The sequence below is a fragment of the Astatotilapia calliptera genome, chromosome 7 (genome assembly GCF_964374335.1).
Source record: "Astatotilapia calliptera chromosome 7, fAstCal68.1, whole genome shotgun sequence".
Classification (NCBI taxonomy): domain Eukaryota; kingdom Metazoa; phylum Chordata; class Actinopteri; order Cichliformes; family Cichlidae; genus Astatotilapia; species Astatotilapia calliptera.
Genome location: NC_137428.1, coordinates 50,719,940 through 50,740,271, shown reverse-complemented (window position 1 = coordinate 50,740,271; position 20,332 = coordinate 50,719,940). Strand labels below are relative to the sequence as shown.

General features: G+C 42.0%; 1 protein-coding gene across 1 annotated transcript in view; it reads right to left on the bottom strand.

Annotated features, from left to right (window-relative positions):
* Positions 1–20,332, bottom strand: part of ppm1h (protein phosphatase, Mg2+/Mn2+ dependent, 1H) — a 36,677-nt gene that overhangs the window by 2,064 nt on the left and 14,281 nt on the right. Inside the window, exons 4-9 of the mRNA XM_026175288.2 lie at positions 15,467–15,579; positions 14,379–14,463; positions 14,037–14,155; positions 7,823–7,886; positions 5,893–6,000; positions 307–458 (exon numbers count right to left, since the gene is read on the bottom strand). Coding sequence (XP_026031073.1) covers positions 307–458; positions 5,893–6,000; positions 7,823–7,886; positions 14,037–14,155; positions 14,379–14,463; positions 15,467–15,579 — 641 coding nt within the window. The remainder of the gene's footprint in view (positions 1–306; positions 459–5,892; positions 6,001–7,822; positions 7,887–14,036; positions 14,156–14,378; positions 14,464–15,466; positions 15,580–20,332) is intronic.

The following is a 20,332-nucleotide window of genomic DNA, read 5'->3' as shown; positions in this document are numbered from 1 at the left end:
CAGCATCACACGGCGATATTCAATTAGATAATGATCAGAACAGGGAATAATGGCAACGTGCAGCCATTGAATAAATGCCTCTGCCCACAGTCAGAAGAAAACAAACAAAAATTAAAAAAGTAAAACCATTGAGGAAATAATCAGGGAATCCTGTTAATGAGCTGCTCTTTGACATCATTATCTGAATGTTTGGAAATTTGCGTAATCGTGAGAAGATAACCACGTTCACCCTCTCCAAACAAGACAGAGGTGAGAGGAAGTTCAGGCCTGTCTGCGACTGCAGCTGTGTGGGATGGGTGAACATGCCTGTGCTGATCGTCAGGGTCGCAGTTTGCCAGGAAACAGCCGACCGATTCAGCCACTTCCTGGTTGGAGAGGACGTCCCACAGTCCGTCAGTTCCCAGCACCAGAACGTCATCGGCTCCATGCTCACACTGTGCTAAAGGATAAACTCTGACCTGAAGTTAGAAAAAAAAAGAGAAGCAAGAATTGTAAAACTTTGCTGTTTGTACAAACCTTGTACACCCGTTACATATTTATAGACAGAAAATATTGTATAGATGGATTGTGCATTTTAGCCGTGTTTAACCTGAAAAAGCTGCTGCAACGCACTTTATAATGTGCTGCACATTCATCTGTTCAACATGCTCACTCTGTAATTAATGGACAGCAGTCTTAAGCCTTAGCCATGGCCTCCTAGTGGTTATCTTTAATCTTGAAAGGGTAAACTGATCCAGATTATATTCTAATACCAGGGTGGTGAATCTGAATTACAGCAATAAGAGCATTTAATAATTTCAAGACGGGATGCAACTTTAATACTTCAAAACTAACAGAGCAGAGGATTTGCTCTGTACACAAGGCTCAGAGTGAATCCTGGAAGTTCATCTCTGTAACTGATGGCTCAGCTGATACTCTATCACACAACATACTGCCTGTCAGAGGTGGGAAGCAATGAAGCACAGACACTTTATTACTGTACTCGAGCAAAATTGTCAGGTAACTGTATTTCAGTGTTTATTTTTCTGACAACTTTTTACTTTTACTCCCCACATTTTAACACAATTACCTCTGTTTTTTACTCCTTGCATATTCATGTACAGGCATGTTATTTTTTGGTTCATGCATTTTCGGGGAGTCATTGTTTTGTATTTGTCATTGGTGCTTATTGCATAGGATTCACTGCAAATCTTACTGTGCACATGATTCATTACATTATACTCAGGGGTTAATATGTTATAATATGTTAATAAGTTGTGATTGCAGAATACAGCACCTAAGTATGTATACTCCTGCTTAACTGACAAATGTATGTACTTCTGCCACCCGTCTTGGCTGTTTCATACAGGACATGTAGCTTCGGCACCTCTGCAGGCTGCTCTGCAACCCGCCTCAATCCCAGCTGTTTTTCTTTCTTCCTGTATCTGATTTAATCTGGGTTGTATCTGTTGTCACTGACGCCTCTCCTTTTCTGTGCTGCTACTCTCCCTGCTCCTGGCTTTCAGTGTTACAATGCTTTCCCACAATGCAATACAGAAGGCAAGCAGAGGAGAAGCTGGAAATGGCGTAATAATGAAACATCCGATTAAAGTACACCATCTTAGTGGTAAATGGACTGGTTTATCTATAGCACTTTTCTACTTTACTTGAGCACTCAAAGTGCTTCTTGCTTCAAGCCTCATCCACCCGCATTCATACAAGCAATTTTTCTACGCCTAAGTGCTTTCTATGTCTAACATTAACACTCAGAGGGTAACTCAGGATTTACTACCTTGCCCAAGGGTACTTTTTCCATGCAGAGTGGAGGAGTCAGGGATCAAACCACTAACCTTCTGATTAGAAGATGACCTGCTCCATCTCCTGAGTATACTATAATGTTTGCTAATGGGTCACTAACCAGTGACTTAAGAAAAAATGGATTACTGAACTGCTCCCGAGTGGAGCCACGCTGGCCATCTTTTACACAGTCACTGGTACTGTTCAAAGATTTGACAGCTTAGAAACCAAAATTTTCATCTATCATTAGCGCTACATGCCAAGTCAAGGAATTTCCAATTTCATTGTTGTGCTTCAAGCAATTCTGGACCAGAGTGCTGGACCACCCAACATTTTTATTGACATAAGCTACTGAGATTATAAGAAGAAGAAAAAAAAAATCAATGGCAGCCACAGAACACAATGTAAACTGTTTTGTGGATTACCTGTACTGTAACAAGTCTCTTAGTGTGGATATCTCTACATGAATCTCTCAAAATATCAGAAGAAAAATTACTAGGATGATCTTTCCATTTAATCTCTACTTTCTTAACACATCCGCCTCCATATACTTGTCTAAACAATGTCGATGGTCTCAATCCTTCAAAGATATTCTGAAGCAGGGAAACTCGTGTTACTGTGGCAACTCTGGTGAGGCACAGTCTTTTAAATTACTATGGGCGAACAGAAGCATACTCTGAAACAGCAGGCAAAAATAATACCCAGTGGCCTTGGATGGCTTTTGTTTGGTTGCTTCAAGTAATTCTTTTGCTACTGTGGAGGCGTTGCCTATTCACAGCAGGCACACCAACTTAGGCTACTTTAAAAACAGAACACCACACGCAAGCAGGGAGAGTCACTGTAAGATTATCAAAATGAGTTGTGTGTGGATCACAAGGCTCCATGTTGTGGGGAACCTTGAGATGAACAGTAAGTCAGGCTTTGAAAGACAGAAACACAGCGAGACTATCAATCTATGAGGCAGCATTCCTATAGTATGTCAAGAAAAGGGAAGGACCTGATCCTCTGATTTTTACTCAAATACCCAAATTCTATGTCAAAATGACTCAAACTGCCAAGGTCAGCCTGTTTTATTTATTTTTTATTCACAACCTGAGAGAAGTCTGTAATTCTAACTTGACAGTGTGCAGGGAAAACATGTCCCCGCAGGACGTTTTCACATTCCCTGCAGGGCACTCTCCCACACATTTCTTTGAACATATAAACTAGTGGATGTCAAAATAAGTCAATATCAGGAAAAAATTCTTCTTTTTGAATGCTTGTATATCTCCTGTGAGAGGCCAGTGGTCTATCCAAGGTGTACCCTGCCTCTCACCCTATGACTGGGATAGGCTACCCTGAATTAGCTGAAAAACCTGAAGACGGCGAATGGGTTTATTAAAGCCTAAGTTACTTTGACAGTGACCTTCAGTTTGTGTGTATTTTGGGGTTCATCTTCCTATAATACACCACAGATTCTCTATGGGGTTGGGGGTCAGGTGATTTGGTTGGCCAGTCAAATGCAGTAATAATTAGTAGTAGTCCTGGCACTTTGGCAGAAACTTCACACTGGAGTTTAAAGACCTTTTTTCTCCTCAAGACTGTAGGACCTTGATTTTCCCATAAAATGCTAATTTTACTTTCATCTGAAGAGACTTTGGACCTCTGAGCTACTGAAACGCTTCTTGCTTTCCTCAGCTCATGTCAGATGCTTCTCCGGTTCAGGCATGGCTTTTTATTAGCGTTTCAGTAGCCTCTTTCCTGAAGACCATCTGTATGTGGTGGCTCTTGATCCACTGACACCATTCACTCCTTGTGAAACTCTCCCAGTTTGTTGAATTTACTTTTCTTAACAATTCTCTGAAGGCTGCAGTCATCACTGTTCTTTGTGCACAGCACTCTGACAACAGTCATGCCTTTCATAGTGACCCTCTGTGACTTCACCCTTAAGCCGATGTTTAATTGTATTGTTATTATTTTTCTTCAAAAGAGGCTATTATGGCCCCTTAATGCTCAGGAATACCACGTCTTTCATATAGAAATCATGTTTTTATGCTCTATCTGGAAAAACCTTGACTTCACTCATCTTATAGGAACATCAAAAAAAGGAGGCTGAACTATGACTGAACTTTGAGTGCAATGAATTAAAGATCAAGAGAATGTGCAGGTTTTCATGACTACTGCAATCATTTGCAGTGGATTCCTTCTTGCAATCCACTGCACTGCAGGGACCATCAACGCACACGTTGACCACACAGTTCACAGTCCCTCCTGTTACTGGCTATCAGCGGTTACCTCTGCGCTCTCGTTATATCAGGCGGCTGACACAACGAGGGTAATATAAAACAAAAGAGCCCCTCTAAAACACTAATGTTAACATACTGCCACTCTTGTTCTGACTTTTCCTTTTATTCCGTTTTCTCTCCTCCCCTCCTGACACATGCTCAAATGCAAAGGATTTTAAACCCTAACCCAGACTTTGGCTCCCTTCCCCAGAATAACTTAACATATCTCTCAGATTTTAGTCATTCAGCAGCTACGCAGCAACAAGGCCAAAAAGGAGTAGGCACAGATTTCCTCACTAACAGTCCAAGCGATGTATGTGCCACAAGAGTGCTCTGCTTTCATCATTCTGTATTTGTGTACCCACACACCCACTGTTTTATAGCAACAACTTTATGTAACCTGACGGAGGATAGATGCTGTGAAGTGACCGATGAAGGTGACTCTTTGAGAAGAGTGAGAAGGTAAAAAACAATTACATTACAACTGCTAACATCCAGGTTTTTCTTCTTCTGCTTTGTGACAGACGATGTAATCATTGCATTTGATGCAGTCATGTGAAAAAGTGTAACCCACAGAAATTGTTCCTATTAAGGCAGGTTATAAACTCAAGTGAATAGCACACAAAATTCATATTTTGTAGACGATTTAGATTTTTTAAGTGGCTTTAAAAATAAGTAGGTACATTTTCAGATTTGTTGCCATAGATTCAAACATCCTAAAGTGTGGTAGATGAATCCAAGATACTGTCTGGCCACAGTAACATTAGACCTGATTGGTGAGACATGGGCAGCTCTGTGGGAGAAAAACCTCATACAAGCTATAAAGGACACTGACAGAAATGTTGTATTTTGGAAGTTGCTTCGCTGCCTCAGATACTGGGCACATTGCAGTCATTGATTCAAATATGTATTCCGCACCATATCTAAGAGTGTTAGGAGATAACACAAGGCCATGTGAAGAGCAAGGTTTGCAATTTCATTAAAAGAGCACCTCTCTAACTGTTGAGCACAAGGAGTGAGGATCGATAAAGCCTTCAACTTGTGCTGAGGCCAGTGGCCGGGGGAAGCGTTTTAGTTTAGGGAAGAATAGATTCAACTGAATAGCAGCTGTTTCAAAAAGAAAACCACCTGTGAAAAAAAGAGAGAAACTGAAGATGAAAGAGGATATGATGATGCAAAACAAACCTCAAATGCCACAAAAGCTTAAGGCATTCAAGTTTGAAGGTTTCACTGTGGCCCCATAGTCCTCCAAAACGCACATTATCGGAAACCTTTATATATGTCGTACATACAAAACGGCCCAAGAGTTTCAGAGAATTAGTATCCTATAGATAAGAACTGCAGGAGAAAATCCACAGAAAGAACTGAAAGACTGCTGTTTACAAAATGCTTTTGTAATCTGTAATAGTTTGCCAAAGGAGGCCGTGCAGTGTGTGGCCAGTCTTTGCTCTTACTTTCTTATTTTGAAACTAAAAACGATGGAAACAAAAGTAGTGCGCTCACCGTCTCGGCTATTTTTGCATATTTGCTGTGGTTGTGTTTGTTAATATCATCGTTATCTATAGTCAGTATTTCAACGATTGTCAAATGTCTGGTTGCTCAGACAAGCCATAAAAGCCAACAACCTCCCATGGGATGTACTTATTTTTTCACATGACTGCATATCCTTGAGAGCCTAGAGGGTGGTAGAGCCTGTTCTTGTCAATACTTGGCGAGAGGCCCAAACCCACTGGACAGGTCGAACAGAAAAGACTCTGAATCCTTTTTCCTTCTTTGCTGTAAGGCAAAAATTCTAACAACATGACCAAGGCAGACATAGAGAAGGACACAAAAATGTAAAACTGGAGCGTACCTCTGGGCAGCAGGACAGGAAGGGCTTAATGTAAATGTTGGAGTCGTGCACTTTGAGACTGTGGTCTCCGAGGCCTCTCGTTACCCCGATGGTCGCCAGCACGCGAGCCTGGAAAAGATCAGAGGCATTTAAAGCACAGCCTCCGTATGAGTCAAACAAAGCAGCAACAAACTCTACGAAAGGCATTTTCATTTCTGCCCATGACTGATCGTCTTATAATGAGTGAGAGCTTATGTAGATGTTATCTAGAAGGCCACCGTGGAAGCCTTTTTAAACTCGGGTCTCCATTTTGAAGCTTGGTCATCATTTCTGCTCTTCGTCACAGACTGCAGAGATCGGAGAACCTGACGACACCATGACTGGTGAACAGTTTAGAAACGAGCCAGAGGTTTTGATTATTTGAATCGCTTTGCTTTTAGGAAAATCTTACATCTAAAATCTTGCATAAACCACCATGTGTAGAGCAGGTCGCACATAAACCAGGAAGATAGATGTCAACAACATCAGCCTGTGGTAATAATTCTACCATTCATTATAATTTTTCCAAATATTTGGAACATGTGGTTAACATTTGGGTTTGTTTAATTATGTCTGTGGGTTTTAGACTTCAGGCACTGACTGCAAAGTATTAAAAACAGCCCTTAGATTTTAAATTATGTTAGTTTGCTAAATTACTTTTGAGCCTCTGAAAATGTGGGATTCTGTATAAAAAGAGTAAATGTAGCACTTTGGATCAATCCACTGAGAGACAGACAGCCATTAGGCATCTAGAGCCAATTCAGAAAAACTAGTTAAACTAACTACCGTACATGTCAGAGAGAACATGCCTCACAGCAACAGATGGTGGGTTCAAACCCAGGACCTTGTTGCTGTGAGGTATCAGTGCTAACCACTGTACCACCGTGCTACGCTTTTTCCCCCCCTCTTTAAATCCTGCAATTAAAGCTGAAAGTCTGCACTTCAATCACATACTGATTGTTTGATCCTCCCTGAAGCTGATTCATATTGTCTGGAAATCTCTACTGTACAGAGAAAGAACTTTTAGGCACGAGCACAAGAGGAGCCGAGTAGGACTGAGCTTGGATCAGTATGCAGAACGACGCAGGGAGAGTGTTTTAAAGTGGTGGAAAGGTTCCTCCAGCAGAGAAAGAGGTAAAACATCCTGGGATTAATTGTAGAGTGCCGGTGCCCAGAGGGCGGCGCACCAGGGGCTTTGAAGTGTTCTGGCGTTCCTCTGTCTCACTCTATCTAGCCATCCATCTCCGCTCCTCACTTCAAAGGGAGAGGACACGACGTGGGCACCGGCAGCTGCGCCGGGGTGAGTCTGAATGCGGTTGTGGGCACATAGAATACTGTAGGGGTGACATCTTTCCCCTGCTGTCAGTCAAACTCAAATCTATTTTCTGTACGTATGGAAGTGAAAACTGGGGAAGAGCACGGCGAGAGCATATTCGGGTCTATCACACTGCTCCTTTGACCTTTTCAAGTCAAAAAAAGAGAGAAAGGCTCCTACACACCACTGCATGTACAGTGTAACTGAACGAGGGGGAAACTCTTGACCTTTTGTTTTGTGTCATTTCCCTTTTTTCAGCGTTGACAAGATTTTGTTAGTACAAGTCAGTGTTTCAGTATTGATATATTCAGTTAGCATATGTTACCTTTCATCAGATCCATCTAACACACGACTCAGATAGGACCATCACATTAGACCTCTGCCTATTTTTTTTTTGTTTTTGTTTTTTAAATTGGCTGAAAAACATAATAATAAGTCCTCGGAGAGCTCGTTTGTGCTACAGGTTGTGCAGGATTCAAAAAGGCCAGGAATGTCTCTACACAGCGATTTGGGTGATGTGAGGTCGGGTGTACCAATGATGCCCCGGTGAGCTTTGATTACATGCATGGCACATGAGGCTGTGGAAGCACTTCTTACCTTCTTCCCTTCACCGTAGATCAGGGGAAACTTTAGGTCATCTTCCTCTATGGTTTTATATGCCCTGTGCAAAGAATACAGAACACGTTAATGTTTTTTTTTCTTCCTGTTTATAGCAGGCTGCACACACACATGCCCTAGAGATACTTCACTTCCATACCCCCACCCCCTCTCCTTCCCACAGGCCCTGCTGCTGACATGAGGGGACTGGCACAGAGAGAGAAAAGGCAGAGTTAAAAATTCACACAAACACACAGAGATCCTTAGCTTAATTCTCTCACTTTCTTTTCCCCCCCGTTTCTAACTGATCCTGTGAAGGTATCCCTAGCGACAAAGAAGACGCCTGCACGAGACAGTCTAGGTGCACTGTTGGTTTTCTGCAACTGTCTGTGGCGCCTGCGCATGTACGCCTCTGAAGGTCTGAAAGTAAAGCAGCTAAAATGATGCAAGAGAATCCACACTTTCCATTCTCCTGTTCTCAGAGCACTCTTTAAACTCCCCACGCGAACTAATGAATAATTTACCATCTTCACACTGGGACTAGACAGAGCTGCGCTGTGAGGAGGAAGACTGTACAATGCTCGCTGTATTCATCTCAGATCTAAGCGATACACTTTTCACCTTTACAATTCGGAAAGTCGAAGTGAAGAAACCCAGCACTCTTGCTCCTGGTGCGTGTGCTCCTATTCATCTGCGAGCAGCTGTACTTCACAGGAGCAGCTGTGTAACTTTACTGTACCAGATACATAACAAAACCCAGCCAATTTCCACGAGAGCTGCCAGGTCAGAGTTTTCCATTCAGAACTCGCACCAGGTGCTGTGAATAAAATTCTGGCTCTTGAGCGAGCGCTGACTTGGTTGAAAATACAATTAGAAACACAGGTTTCTCTTTATTTTAGCTGTCAGATCACAGGGAGCGAGGAAAAGAATATTCAGAATGGTCATAAAAGTGGCCTAACGTGGATCGGGGGATGCTTTTCATGTAGGGAAATTTCCTGAAAATAAATGTTTAGTTTGAAAAGCTGCTAAAAAGACAAATGTTTCATTTGTGAATGTGACCCAAGTCTGCCCAGCACACCACAGTCCATGTACTTCAGATTAGCGGGGACCAGGATGGTTTCTACATTACTGCTGGTTTCACTCAGAGAGACCATATGTTTCCACCTTAGGCGAGCGCTACACTGCTGCACTCAGCACTTTTTTTTTTTTTTTTTTTTAACTGTGAAAGCAAGAACTATCACAGAGAACACAGCCCACAAACACAGGAATACAGTCTAGAGCCTCATCTAAGCGAGGAGAGCTGTATTACCAAATAAGAGCCTTCAGAAGGATTTCCTCATCAGTTTCTTAGATCTAAAATAGCACGACCGATGATACGAAACTTAAAACCATCTACCAAGACAGGATTCACTGTTTTTGTTAGGAAAAAAAAAAGAAAGAAAGAAGAAGAGGTGCTACTTCTGCTGTGTCACTCAAAACTTCTTTTGTTTTACCCTTTCACCTTCAAGATTTGTTAAATCTCCTGAAAAAAACAACAAAACTACGACACGGAGACACGCATTCCTGTCATTATTTCAAAGATGTCTTGGATAAAATCCCCAGAGCCTGCTGTCAGGGACGGCCTCCCCCTCGAGACGAGTGTTTACAGCGAATCCAGCCTGTCTGACTCGAGATAACAAGAGTGTGACAGGATGAGAAAGATACACATTAATCCTGTTATGATACCTGCTCCTTGCTCTGGGACACTGAGTTCTAAAAACAGCAAAGAAAGTTGCTCAAGGGCTGCGCTGTTTCACCACACTTCTTTTTAAAGAAGTGTGGTCACATCCCTGTGGTCACATCCTCACATCCCCTGAGCTGGGGGGGGGAAGCTCAGGGGATGTTAGAGGTGGGCGAATGGAACCAGATATCGACATTATCAATACTACCGCTGGAATTGGTATCAGATCAATTGGGCACGTCTATTTTATTTATAACCTACAGTAAAGTGCTGTAGAGGCAGGTGCATTTACACTCCAGATCTTCAAAACCCCAAATCAAAATACATGAAACGTAAAGTAAAAATAAAAAGAGGGATTTATTGGTGAAAATGGGTTCAGAATTGGCAAATTAATGATGATTCATCTCATAAATCTCCCCTAAATGACCTGCCTTTTATTGACCCTGTATTTACTTGGCATTGGTTCAGTATGAAACTTTGCAGTATTGTAAAGCACCGCAGGATGTTTGGTTGCTTGATACATTGCAGCATGTGACTAAAAGGGGGGCGGGTACACCAGGGAAAGAGGGCAGAAGGGGTTGTATCATGTTTTCCCTGCAGGTGACTAAAAGGTGGACAGGAGGGAAGAAGGTGGTGTCACCTCCGCCCGCTGCAAAGAGGGGGTGACAGAAAAACATTGGCAGTGCATGCACCGCGTCATAACTCGCTTGCACACTGCTATATATACACACCTGTCAACAGATACTGAGGTGACATTGTAACGGGCCGTGTCAGCACTGGATGAGTCACACAAATTAGTGCAATTGACAGTTGGTTTTTAAAAAAAAACAATTTTTTTGGTCAACCTTGATAGATTGAGTGGTGCTTTCAAGAGCAAAGCAAGGCCAGAGAAAATGGCAGTGACCCAGCGACTCCTCTAATGCAAGCTGTAGGCATCAGTCATACCAATACAAAGCCATAATGGAAAAAGAAAGAAGGAGCAGATGGAGGGCTGGAAGACAGAGAGATTCCAGGCGGGCGAAATTAATACAGCACTTTGTGAAGTTTTCAGCACTATGGCTGTTTAGACGCATCGCACGCTATAATCAGGGAGATATCTAATCAGCCCCCAAATTCATTCATTCTGCAGCTTGACAACAACCCAAAACATGCATCCACAGTCATGAAGAACCATCTCTAGCAACAAGGAGGCCTGCAACAGATGGTCTGGCCCCCACAGAGCCCCGATCTCAGCGTCTTGGAGTCAGTGTGGGATTACATGAAGAGAGAGAAGCAGATGAGACGAGGCGCGTTTTCCCGAGATGCCTGGAAAAATCTATTTGCCAAGTACCTTGAAAAAAGTGTTTGCCCACAAGAACCTGGTATTGTTTTCAAGGCTGACCATGGTATTTTCTTTTTCTTCTTACATACAACACTCTGTAAGAAGAAAAGTATACCTTAAAGACTTTTGAGTGAATGCCACTGATACGACTGTTTGTGCTTCACAACCATTCACTGTCATCCATCCCTTCCCTCCTTTGTGACCAACACAACATACCAATCATCCTTCCTTCATCTGTTTATCAATTTTTACATCTTACCTCAATCCACTTACTTCTTTTTCCTTACTCCAGTCACCCACCCCTCTTCCCCAACCTCCTTCCCTCCCTCCACCTGCCCGCCTGCGTTACCGCAGCTTCTACATTACGGCGAACACGGCCGACTGCTCAACATCCATCATTCTGGGCAAATAACACAGCCTTCCATGCCGGCCAATGACCACTATTACAGCCGACAATGCCAACGCCAGAACCTCAATCTGGTCCAACTGGCCGAGGGAGGGGAGGTAAAGAAAGCAAGGGAGGGAGACAGAGAGGTGGGCTGCAGGCCTGTATGCCTTCATTAGACTGCAGCCTTGATCACGGATGCCTTTGAGGGAATTGGACGCCAGCGTACGCCTACACGCTCACAGCATGTGGGCACACAGGCTGCACATACACATATACATGCACAGACAGAAAGCTGAAGAAAGATTAAAAAAAAAAAAAAAAGATCCTCTCTCCCTATACAGCATATAATCTGCACCTATAGACGATGACACAGTTAAGTCAGAGCCATGCACTTCAGATCAATTAGCTACAGCAGCTGACAGGGTACTAATTTAAGACCCAGACTTAGTCCGGGTGAAATTGAGCCATAACTGGGTTATGGGTAGAACCTGATTAAAAATACATCACAGGCTGTCTCTGCTGCTCAGACAGTAAGCAGGCAGACTGAGTGAGAGTTTTGGGCCCAATAAGAAGTGCAGCCACTGACTGACCTACATCTGCTTGAACTGAGCAGAGCCATAAAACACAACTGCATGCAGGTGGAGTCAAAAAAATATATCCTGCTCAACTCTCGTCAGTCACCCACTTCATCCTCAGTTCACGCTTTCCTGCGATAGAAGTGTCTCTCCTGTAAATGCATCTGCATAGCAATACTTGTAGTTTTCTAGAAACAATACAAAACATAAAACACACAATAATTAGCTCTGCCAGTCATTGCATGGATTCTGCTTAGTATCTCAGCCAGCTCGGGATAGACTGCTGCCAACGTATGTCGCAGTGCAAGTGACACAAACGGCACTGAAATCCTATTTAAGAGCCCAGAGCATCCTGACTGAGATGCAGAAGTCTGATTAGAATCACATTAAAAAGCAGGCTTTCTAAACTGAAATGCCTTTTCCACTAGTTTGGGGATTTTTAATAAGGGATCATTCTACATATCAACTTAAATAATCTGTAATTATTAATAATGGATAAAAAACTGTTTTTAAAACTATATTTAACTATATTACACGCTCTCAGTGTCAGCACAGGTTACCAGTTCAATTTCCTAAAACAGTGAGTCTTTTCTAAGAATTAGTCACACCTCAAGTAGAGCACCAATACTGACTGTGGTCCACCACCACGAACCAGATACGTGAATAATAATAATAATAATGATAATAATAATACACCTGCACCTTCACTTCGAAACAAGCATCTGGTTTTGAGCGTTATATTTTTCTCATCCCCTCTCTCTTTACGTGTGTCTGTGTGTGCTTGCATGCATGAGTCATTAGTTAATAAGAATACAATCATATCCACAAACTTCATAAAAGGCTCTCTGAAGGTCTTTCAAAGATTTCCTTTGGATATTGGCTGCTTTGTCACTCGTTTTCAACCCCATCCTTGTACCTGAGCATTTTTGGAAGAATGTTTTTTTCCCCTTGTTAAACTGACTTATGAATTATTCAACCTTTAAAAGCGGTCAAATCGTTATCAGGATGTAAGGAGGAAGTCAGCTGAGAGGTACAACAGTGAGTGTCTGTAGCCAACTGTAAAACATGGCAGAGGCTCGGTCATGGTTTTTGACTTGTCTAGATTTTGATTCGCAATGCAACACCATTCGGAAAGCATCTGATTGGCTGAATTTATCAGCGTGGCAATGAACCCAAACACACCGTCAATGCTGTAAAATCATACATGAATAGCAAATCTCATAGGCTAGCCTAAGCAGAATGGAGAGCTCAATATTATTAATATAAGGAGTGTTGTGATTGCACGTATTTTTAATAAATCTGTAACCCAATTTCCTTTTTTTTCCATTTATAGAGCTTTGCACTGTTCTATATGTTTAGTTTTGTAATCCATATTGTGTTAAGTTACCTGGGTAAATATGCTAAATTAGCTGTTTAATCGTAAAGGTAGCGATGAAGACCTTACTTTATTTCTGAGTGTTTTTGAATTGCGGTAATGCTAGTTTAATAGATTGCCATGGCTGGAAAAAGTAAAAACAAAAGGTGAAGATTCAGCAACGATAACTAAAAGCTTTAGTGGTCCTACAAAATTAAATGATCTATCCTTGAACCCATTTCTATATAAAGAAAATGTAAACACAATGTTTATATAATATAACCTTCCCTGCCTCCGTTTCTCTGGTGCCCTGGTCTCAGCTTTTTCTGTTAGTCACTTCTTAGTTTTTATACATTTTTTTCTATTTCCCTCCTTTTCTCTCCATCTGTACACTTTTTATTTTTCTCTTTACTTTAGGACACAGGGCAAGGTCTTTGCTTTGCCCACTAACACACAAAAGAAGAAATACGAAGGACAGTTCCTGACCTCTTTATGACAACTGATGACTTGAATGACTTTTTAAAAGTAAAAGTTTCTTCTCCCCATTGTGGCCATTGTGTTAATAGTTAAGTACTGACCTTACAATCTAAAGTTCCCAAGATGATTGTGGAGTGCTAATGAACTGAATTACTCGGTGAATGGGACACAGATGAATTTCTTTATAGGGTACATAAATGCATTCAACGAGATATGTGGCTAAATAACATCGACAGCATTTCTAACAAATGTGAAGGACTTGAGTGCAGAAACCAAAATGTTATCCTCCCAGGTGGATACTGGACACTGACATACATTCAATCAGCAGTAATTTAGTCAAGAAAAAAAAAAGAAAAAAAAAAAGTATTAGTTAACCCACCATCCTGACATGGTGAAGTCACGATACAGCATCCTCTTCCCCACCTCCTTCCTCTGGACTCTCCTTGGGAATTCCAGATGTGTAAACTCATTCCCTAATAAGTGGGGCTGCATGTAGGCCTGTGATATGAAAAGAGAAAAAAAAAACAGAAAGAGAAGAAGATTGACGCGCCCTAGGGATAGGAAAAACAATTCCATAGTCTATTAAGCTGGCACAGAGAGCAGGCCGTGTAAGAGAGACAGAGCTAAGCATAGCTGGTGTCTCAACAGGAGGGGAGGCCAGCTCTGCTAATATCTGACAGCTGTGCTTGCTAGAAAGGAGCTGAGAAAGTTTCTTTCTTACCAAGAACTGCAGTCGCTGCCTCTCTGACTCTGGTGTGAACTCTGCTGACATGGGAATGACTTCCCCAGACCGGATAATGATAGCTCTGAGGGAGAGGAGCAGACAAAGCAAAACTCTATTCATCCAGGAAGGGACACAGTTGTTCCTGTAGGCTAAAGGGCACGAGAAGGTGAGCGAGAAACACAGAGACGAAAACAAAGAAGATTCTACAGTCTGCTACAGCAGGGGAAATCACTATTTTTGAATCTCTTTCGAATTTGTTAGTTTTCTCACATACAAATAAACAACACTTTAATGAAGAGGGACGGAATATTAACCAAAAATCCAGAACAAATAAACACTTCACATAAAAGTTCTAAATTAATTTAAAATGTTATTAAGGGAAGTAAGTGTTTGATCCACTACGATCTGCTGCTACAGATTGGTTGTGCGCTTGTGTGCCACACAGATTACAATCAACCAAGCAATTAGAGATACTCCTGATTATAGCTCATTATGTCCACAGACACCTGTCCACAGAATCAGTTTAATTCATTAAAACCTCCCCTCCACTGTGGACAAGACCAATGAGCTGTTAGACCATTAACAAGAAGCTTCACGTGAAGCTGACCACTGTTGGTGTGATTATTCAGAAAAAACTCTCTCTCTCGGTCTGGAGCTCTTATGTAAGATATCACCTCATTGGGTGAAGATGATCATGAGAAAAGTGGTGGAACAGCCCAAAACTACACGGCAGGAGCTTGTAAATGAGCTGAAGGGAGTTGGACCGCAGTCACCAAAGATGACCCAAAGATTACCATCCCCATAGTCAAGCATAGAGGCGGAAGCGTTATGCTTTGTTCGTGTTTTGCTAGGGGATACTTATTTTAGTCAGTGACATACAAATCAATACGTATTTTTATGCAATGTGTTTTTTTCTGGATTTTTGGTTGATATTCTGTCTCTCCATTAAAATAAAACCAGCATAAACACCAGAGACTGTTCCTCACATCCAAGCGAGCAACCTCACAAACTCAGCAGGGGATCAAATAATCATCCCCCCCCCCCCACTGTATCTTACATATACACTCATTGCATGTGTATCACACCTGCTGTCCCCAGCATTCCCCACATAGAGGTTGCCGAGTAAATAGACGACCACCAGCGCTGTGCAGCCACCTGAGATGTTGTAGACCGCCTTCTCCTTTTCTATCTGTAAATCCTAAAAAAAGACAAAACACACAGAGACACAGACAGATTATGATGACGAGGACACATAATCCACAACCGATCCTCTGCACACCGTCATGTTTCTAATCACCACAGCTTTGAAGAACTGTTTTTCCCCATACAGCTTAAAACTGATACTGAGAAAATATTGCCTTGATACTCAAATCCTGTCATGATGCCGTTATTAATTATAGCACCATAATGAATTCATTTATCAAGAGTGCCACAAGTCAAGGAGCAATAAAAAAATAATGGAAACCAAAAAGGACAGATGAGAAAGTTTGGAGGGGCCCACTGATTATTACACCAGCTAATTAGCCCAGATTAATTTGGTGCTAATTAAACCAAAAATGATTTGAAGAAAACCATGCCGTCAGTTCATTCATTAGATGAATAATTAACCTGTCACTGAATTAATCAAAGCACTAACGTAAATTTGAACCAAGCCGCTCAGACTGCATTTAACCCTTTTTTGTGCTCTCCGTCTGCTGGTAACGGCTCCTCTGTTTTTTTTTTTTCCTTTCTTTTAAATCGCACTACAGAAGCGGAAAGATATTTCAGGGAAACGAGTGACCCCATCAGGCACCTCATTCCCATCCCGGCGTCACTATCAACAGACTGAGTGGGGCCGATAATGTTGGCAAACACATTTGCAGCAAGTCCACCCTAGCACGTTTTTCCCATGAGGGATGTCACCCCTTACTAAAGCGTATCGCCCTCTGCTCTGCCGCCGACGCCCTCCATCTGAATACAACTCTGTAAGCGTGCGAGCATTGCAGTGCGAGCAGTGTGGTTCTCTGACAGGAGACAGGAGTGGAATGCAGCGTGTGCGCACTCTGTGTGCATAACTATGTGTTCGTGTCCAGATGTAAGATGCATTAAGTGTGAATCTGAGTGCGCGTGTGTGTGGGTTGCACTCCAGCAGACACTCCTGGGGGTAGGGGGCTGAAGGAAGGGGTTGGAGGATAGGAGGGGTGAACAAATGTGTCCTTCACCCTGGATGAATTATGAATCCATAGCGAGCTATGCATATTTATCCTTGCTGTATCCAATACCTCTTGCTGCAGGCAAGTCTTCAATAATGAAAATGTCTGCATAAACATCTACACCTTTCTCCTGTGCGCCTGAGCCAGGAAGAAACAACTGAGCTTTAAACCAGAAGGCAGACCAAAAAAAGAAAGACGTAGAGCAGTTCAACGCTCATACATGCTCATCTCTTTATACCATACTACTATAAATGCTGAAGCGCTTTTTGCACAGCCCTGCATCTTTATTGTTTCCTGGAAGGAAGAAAAATACCATCAAGTAATACTGGTAGGTCTGACATCCCTGAGTGTCACATCAGTCGTGCAACATATCAACAAACTAGCCAACATACCAACAACTAAAGGGACATTAAGTGAATTAAAACAAATTTAATTGGACATTCTAACAAGGAGAGTCCAACCAGAATTAAGCAATTGTTTCCCACTTCAAAGTACAGCAAGTATACACAAAAGGTATCGTACGATTCACGCCTATATCGCATCAGACAGCTGAATCTCAACTCAGTGAAACACAACTGGGAAAACATTTCATAAAAAAAAAATCTTTTAGCTGTACCAACCCATCAACCAATCAGCCCATCAACCATGTTCGTTGCGGAAGATGACTAACTGGTTCTGCAGGATATCTTCCTATCCTAAGTTTTTCCTTCCCAGTGTCACCAATTGGCTGCACAGGAGGTCCTCTGACTGTTGGGGTTTTATCTGTATTATTGTCGGGTCTTTACATAAAGCAGGTTGAGGTCACTGTTGTTGTGATTTGGTGCTATATAAATAAAACTTAATTGAATTTGATATTTATGTATAGTGCGCCCATAAATAATTTGGATGTTGCTGTTTTAAAAAAAATCTTTAAGTTGCTCTAAAAGTCAAAAATAGACACGAGGTAGACTCACATTTTGTGTGACTGCATTTTCGAAGACCAAAAGTTTTTTTGTGTGTTGTTCTTCCAGTCAGGAAGGCCACAGTACTGCTCAGACCAGCCTTATCATTTAGTGAGTTTACTGAATCAGTGAGAGAGCCCAAAGATATTAGGTCCAAAAGCAGGAAATGAAAAGAAATAACTCAGGACAGTCACAACAGGAAAAGAGGATTAATTTCAGGCAAGAGAGCTCTCATGATCGACAGTGTGGCAGGTAATTAACGGAATTAATCATTTTTAAACTAATTAGCGACAGCAGTAACTATCAGTTGATTTTGAATGCAGAAAAAGACCTTTGGGTGAAATCTTTTTGCAAATTAGAAAAACAATCCTAGCATCAAACACACACTCACACAGCCACAAGCCTATCTGACAGGACAGGTACTATTCACTACTGCTATACTATGGCCATATGAAAAACAATGTTTTCAAATGACTGTATGCAGGCCTGGTGGTGGGACTCAAGTGAATGATATGAGGATATGAGGGATGAGTCAAAACATTTGCACAGTCGACTACTGTGCAAATAAATACTAGTTTTGTGTCTGCATGATAAATATACTGCTACAGTAAGCAGCTTGTTAGCTCAGTACAGGCTATAACTTTAAATCAAAATGTTACACTGTCACATGAGAGGTTATGTGCAAAACTATTTTAAAGCTCGGGCCACAACACTTTCAAATAACCTGTGATTATAACTCGTACGCATATTTCTCTCGTTCTGGCTCTTACGTATTTTTAACTGATGAGCTGGTATTTCAGCCAATTAAGCTAATTAAGCTAACCTTGGTTTGAGTCTCTCTCCTAAAGCTGCAAAGCTAATAGGCTAATTTAAAAAGTCAATAAGCATGTTGTAGCTTTTGAAAATGTAGTTCTAATGTAAGCTTACAAATCAGAGACCAAGCCCCACAGTTCAAAAATAGTGGTAAAATGTACAAAGACAATTATTATGGCTAAACTCGATTATACGATGTATACATAGTACGAAGTGTATATATGATATGATCTACAAATAAATTGGACAAAAAAAAAAAAAAAGAAAAAAAAAAAGGTGAGTGAGTACTGACATATTTCCTGCCCTGGCTTTAGATACAGCTCAGGTGATACACCTCCGTCTATCAGCTAACACTGGTTTTGATATTTACACAGGGTTTATCAGGCCTCAACAGCCCCTCTATTTCCAATGGGGATGTGTGCCAGAACTGAAGGTGGAGCCTGCTGATAAGATACAGAGATTGGTCTCACAAAAAAGATCTCACTCAAACCTTTCCAAGACTCCCTGACACTTTCCATTTTCTTTCTTTCTTGCTTGCTTTCTTTATGGGGGGGTAAAAACGAGCTTCCTTGAAGAAAAACAGGTCTACAGTGGGGCAAAAAAGTATTTAGTCAGCCACCGATTGTGCAAGTTCCCCCACTTAAAATGATGACAGAGGTCAGTAATTTGCACCAGAGGTACACTTCAACTGTGAGAGACAGAATGTGAAAAAAAAAATAATCCATGAATCCACATGGTAGGATTTGTAAAGAATTTATTCGTAAATCAGGGTGGAAAATAAGTATTTGGTCAATAACAAAAATACAACTCAATACTTTGTAACATAACCTTTGTTGGCAATAACAGAGGTCAAACGTTTACTATAGGTCTTTACCAGGTTTGCACACACAGTAGCTGGTATTTTGGCCCATTCCTCCATGCAGATCTTCTCGAGAGCAGTGATGTTTTGGGGCTGTCGCCGAGCAACACGGACTTTCAACTCCCGCCACAGATTTTCTATGGGGTTGAGGTCTGGAGACTGGCTAGGCCACTCCAGGACTTTCAAATGCTTCTTACGGAGCCACTCCTTTGTTGCCCGGGCGGTGTGTTTTGGATCATTGTCATGTTGGAAGACCCAGCCTCGTTTCATCTTCAAAGTTCTCACTGATGGAAGGAGGTTTTGGCTCAAAATCTCACGATACATGGCCCCATTCATTCTGTCCTTAACACGGATCAGTCGTCCTGTCCCCTTGGCAGAAAAACAGCCCCATAGCATGATGTTTCCACCCCCATGCTTCACAGTAGGTATGGTGTTCTTGGGATGCAACTCAGTATTCTTCTTCCTCCAAACACGACGAGTTGAGTTTATACCAAAAAGTTCTACTTTGGTTTCATCTGACCACATGACATTCTCCCAATCCTCTGCTGTATCATCCATGTGCTCTCTGGCAAACTTCAGACGGGCCTGGACATGCACTGGCTTCAGCAGCGGAACACGTCTGGCACTGCGGGATTTGATTCCTGTCGTTGTAGTGTGTTACTGATGGTGACCTTTGTTACTTTGGTCCCAGCTCTCTGCAGGTCATTCACCAGGTCCCCCCGTGTGGTTCTGGGATCTTTGCTCACCGTTCTCATGATCATTTTGACCCCACGGGATGAGATCTTGCGTGGAGCCCCAGATCGAGGGAGATTATCAGTGGTCTTGTATGTCTTCCATTTTCTGATGATTGCTCCCACAGTTGATTTTTTCACACCAAGCTGCTTGCCTATTGTAGATTCACTCTTCCCAGTCTGGTGCAGGTCTACAATACTTTTCCTGGTGTCCTTCGAAAGCTCTTTGGTCTTGGCCATGGCAGAGTTTGGAGTCTGACTGTTTGAGGCTGTGGACAGGTGTCTTTTATACAGATGATGAGTTCAAACAGGTGCCATTCATACAGGTAACGAGTGGGGGACAGAAAAGCTTCTTACAGAAGACGTTACAGGTCTGTGAGAGCCAGAGATTTTCCTTGTTTGAGGTGACCAAATA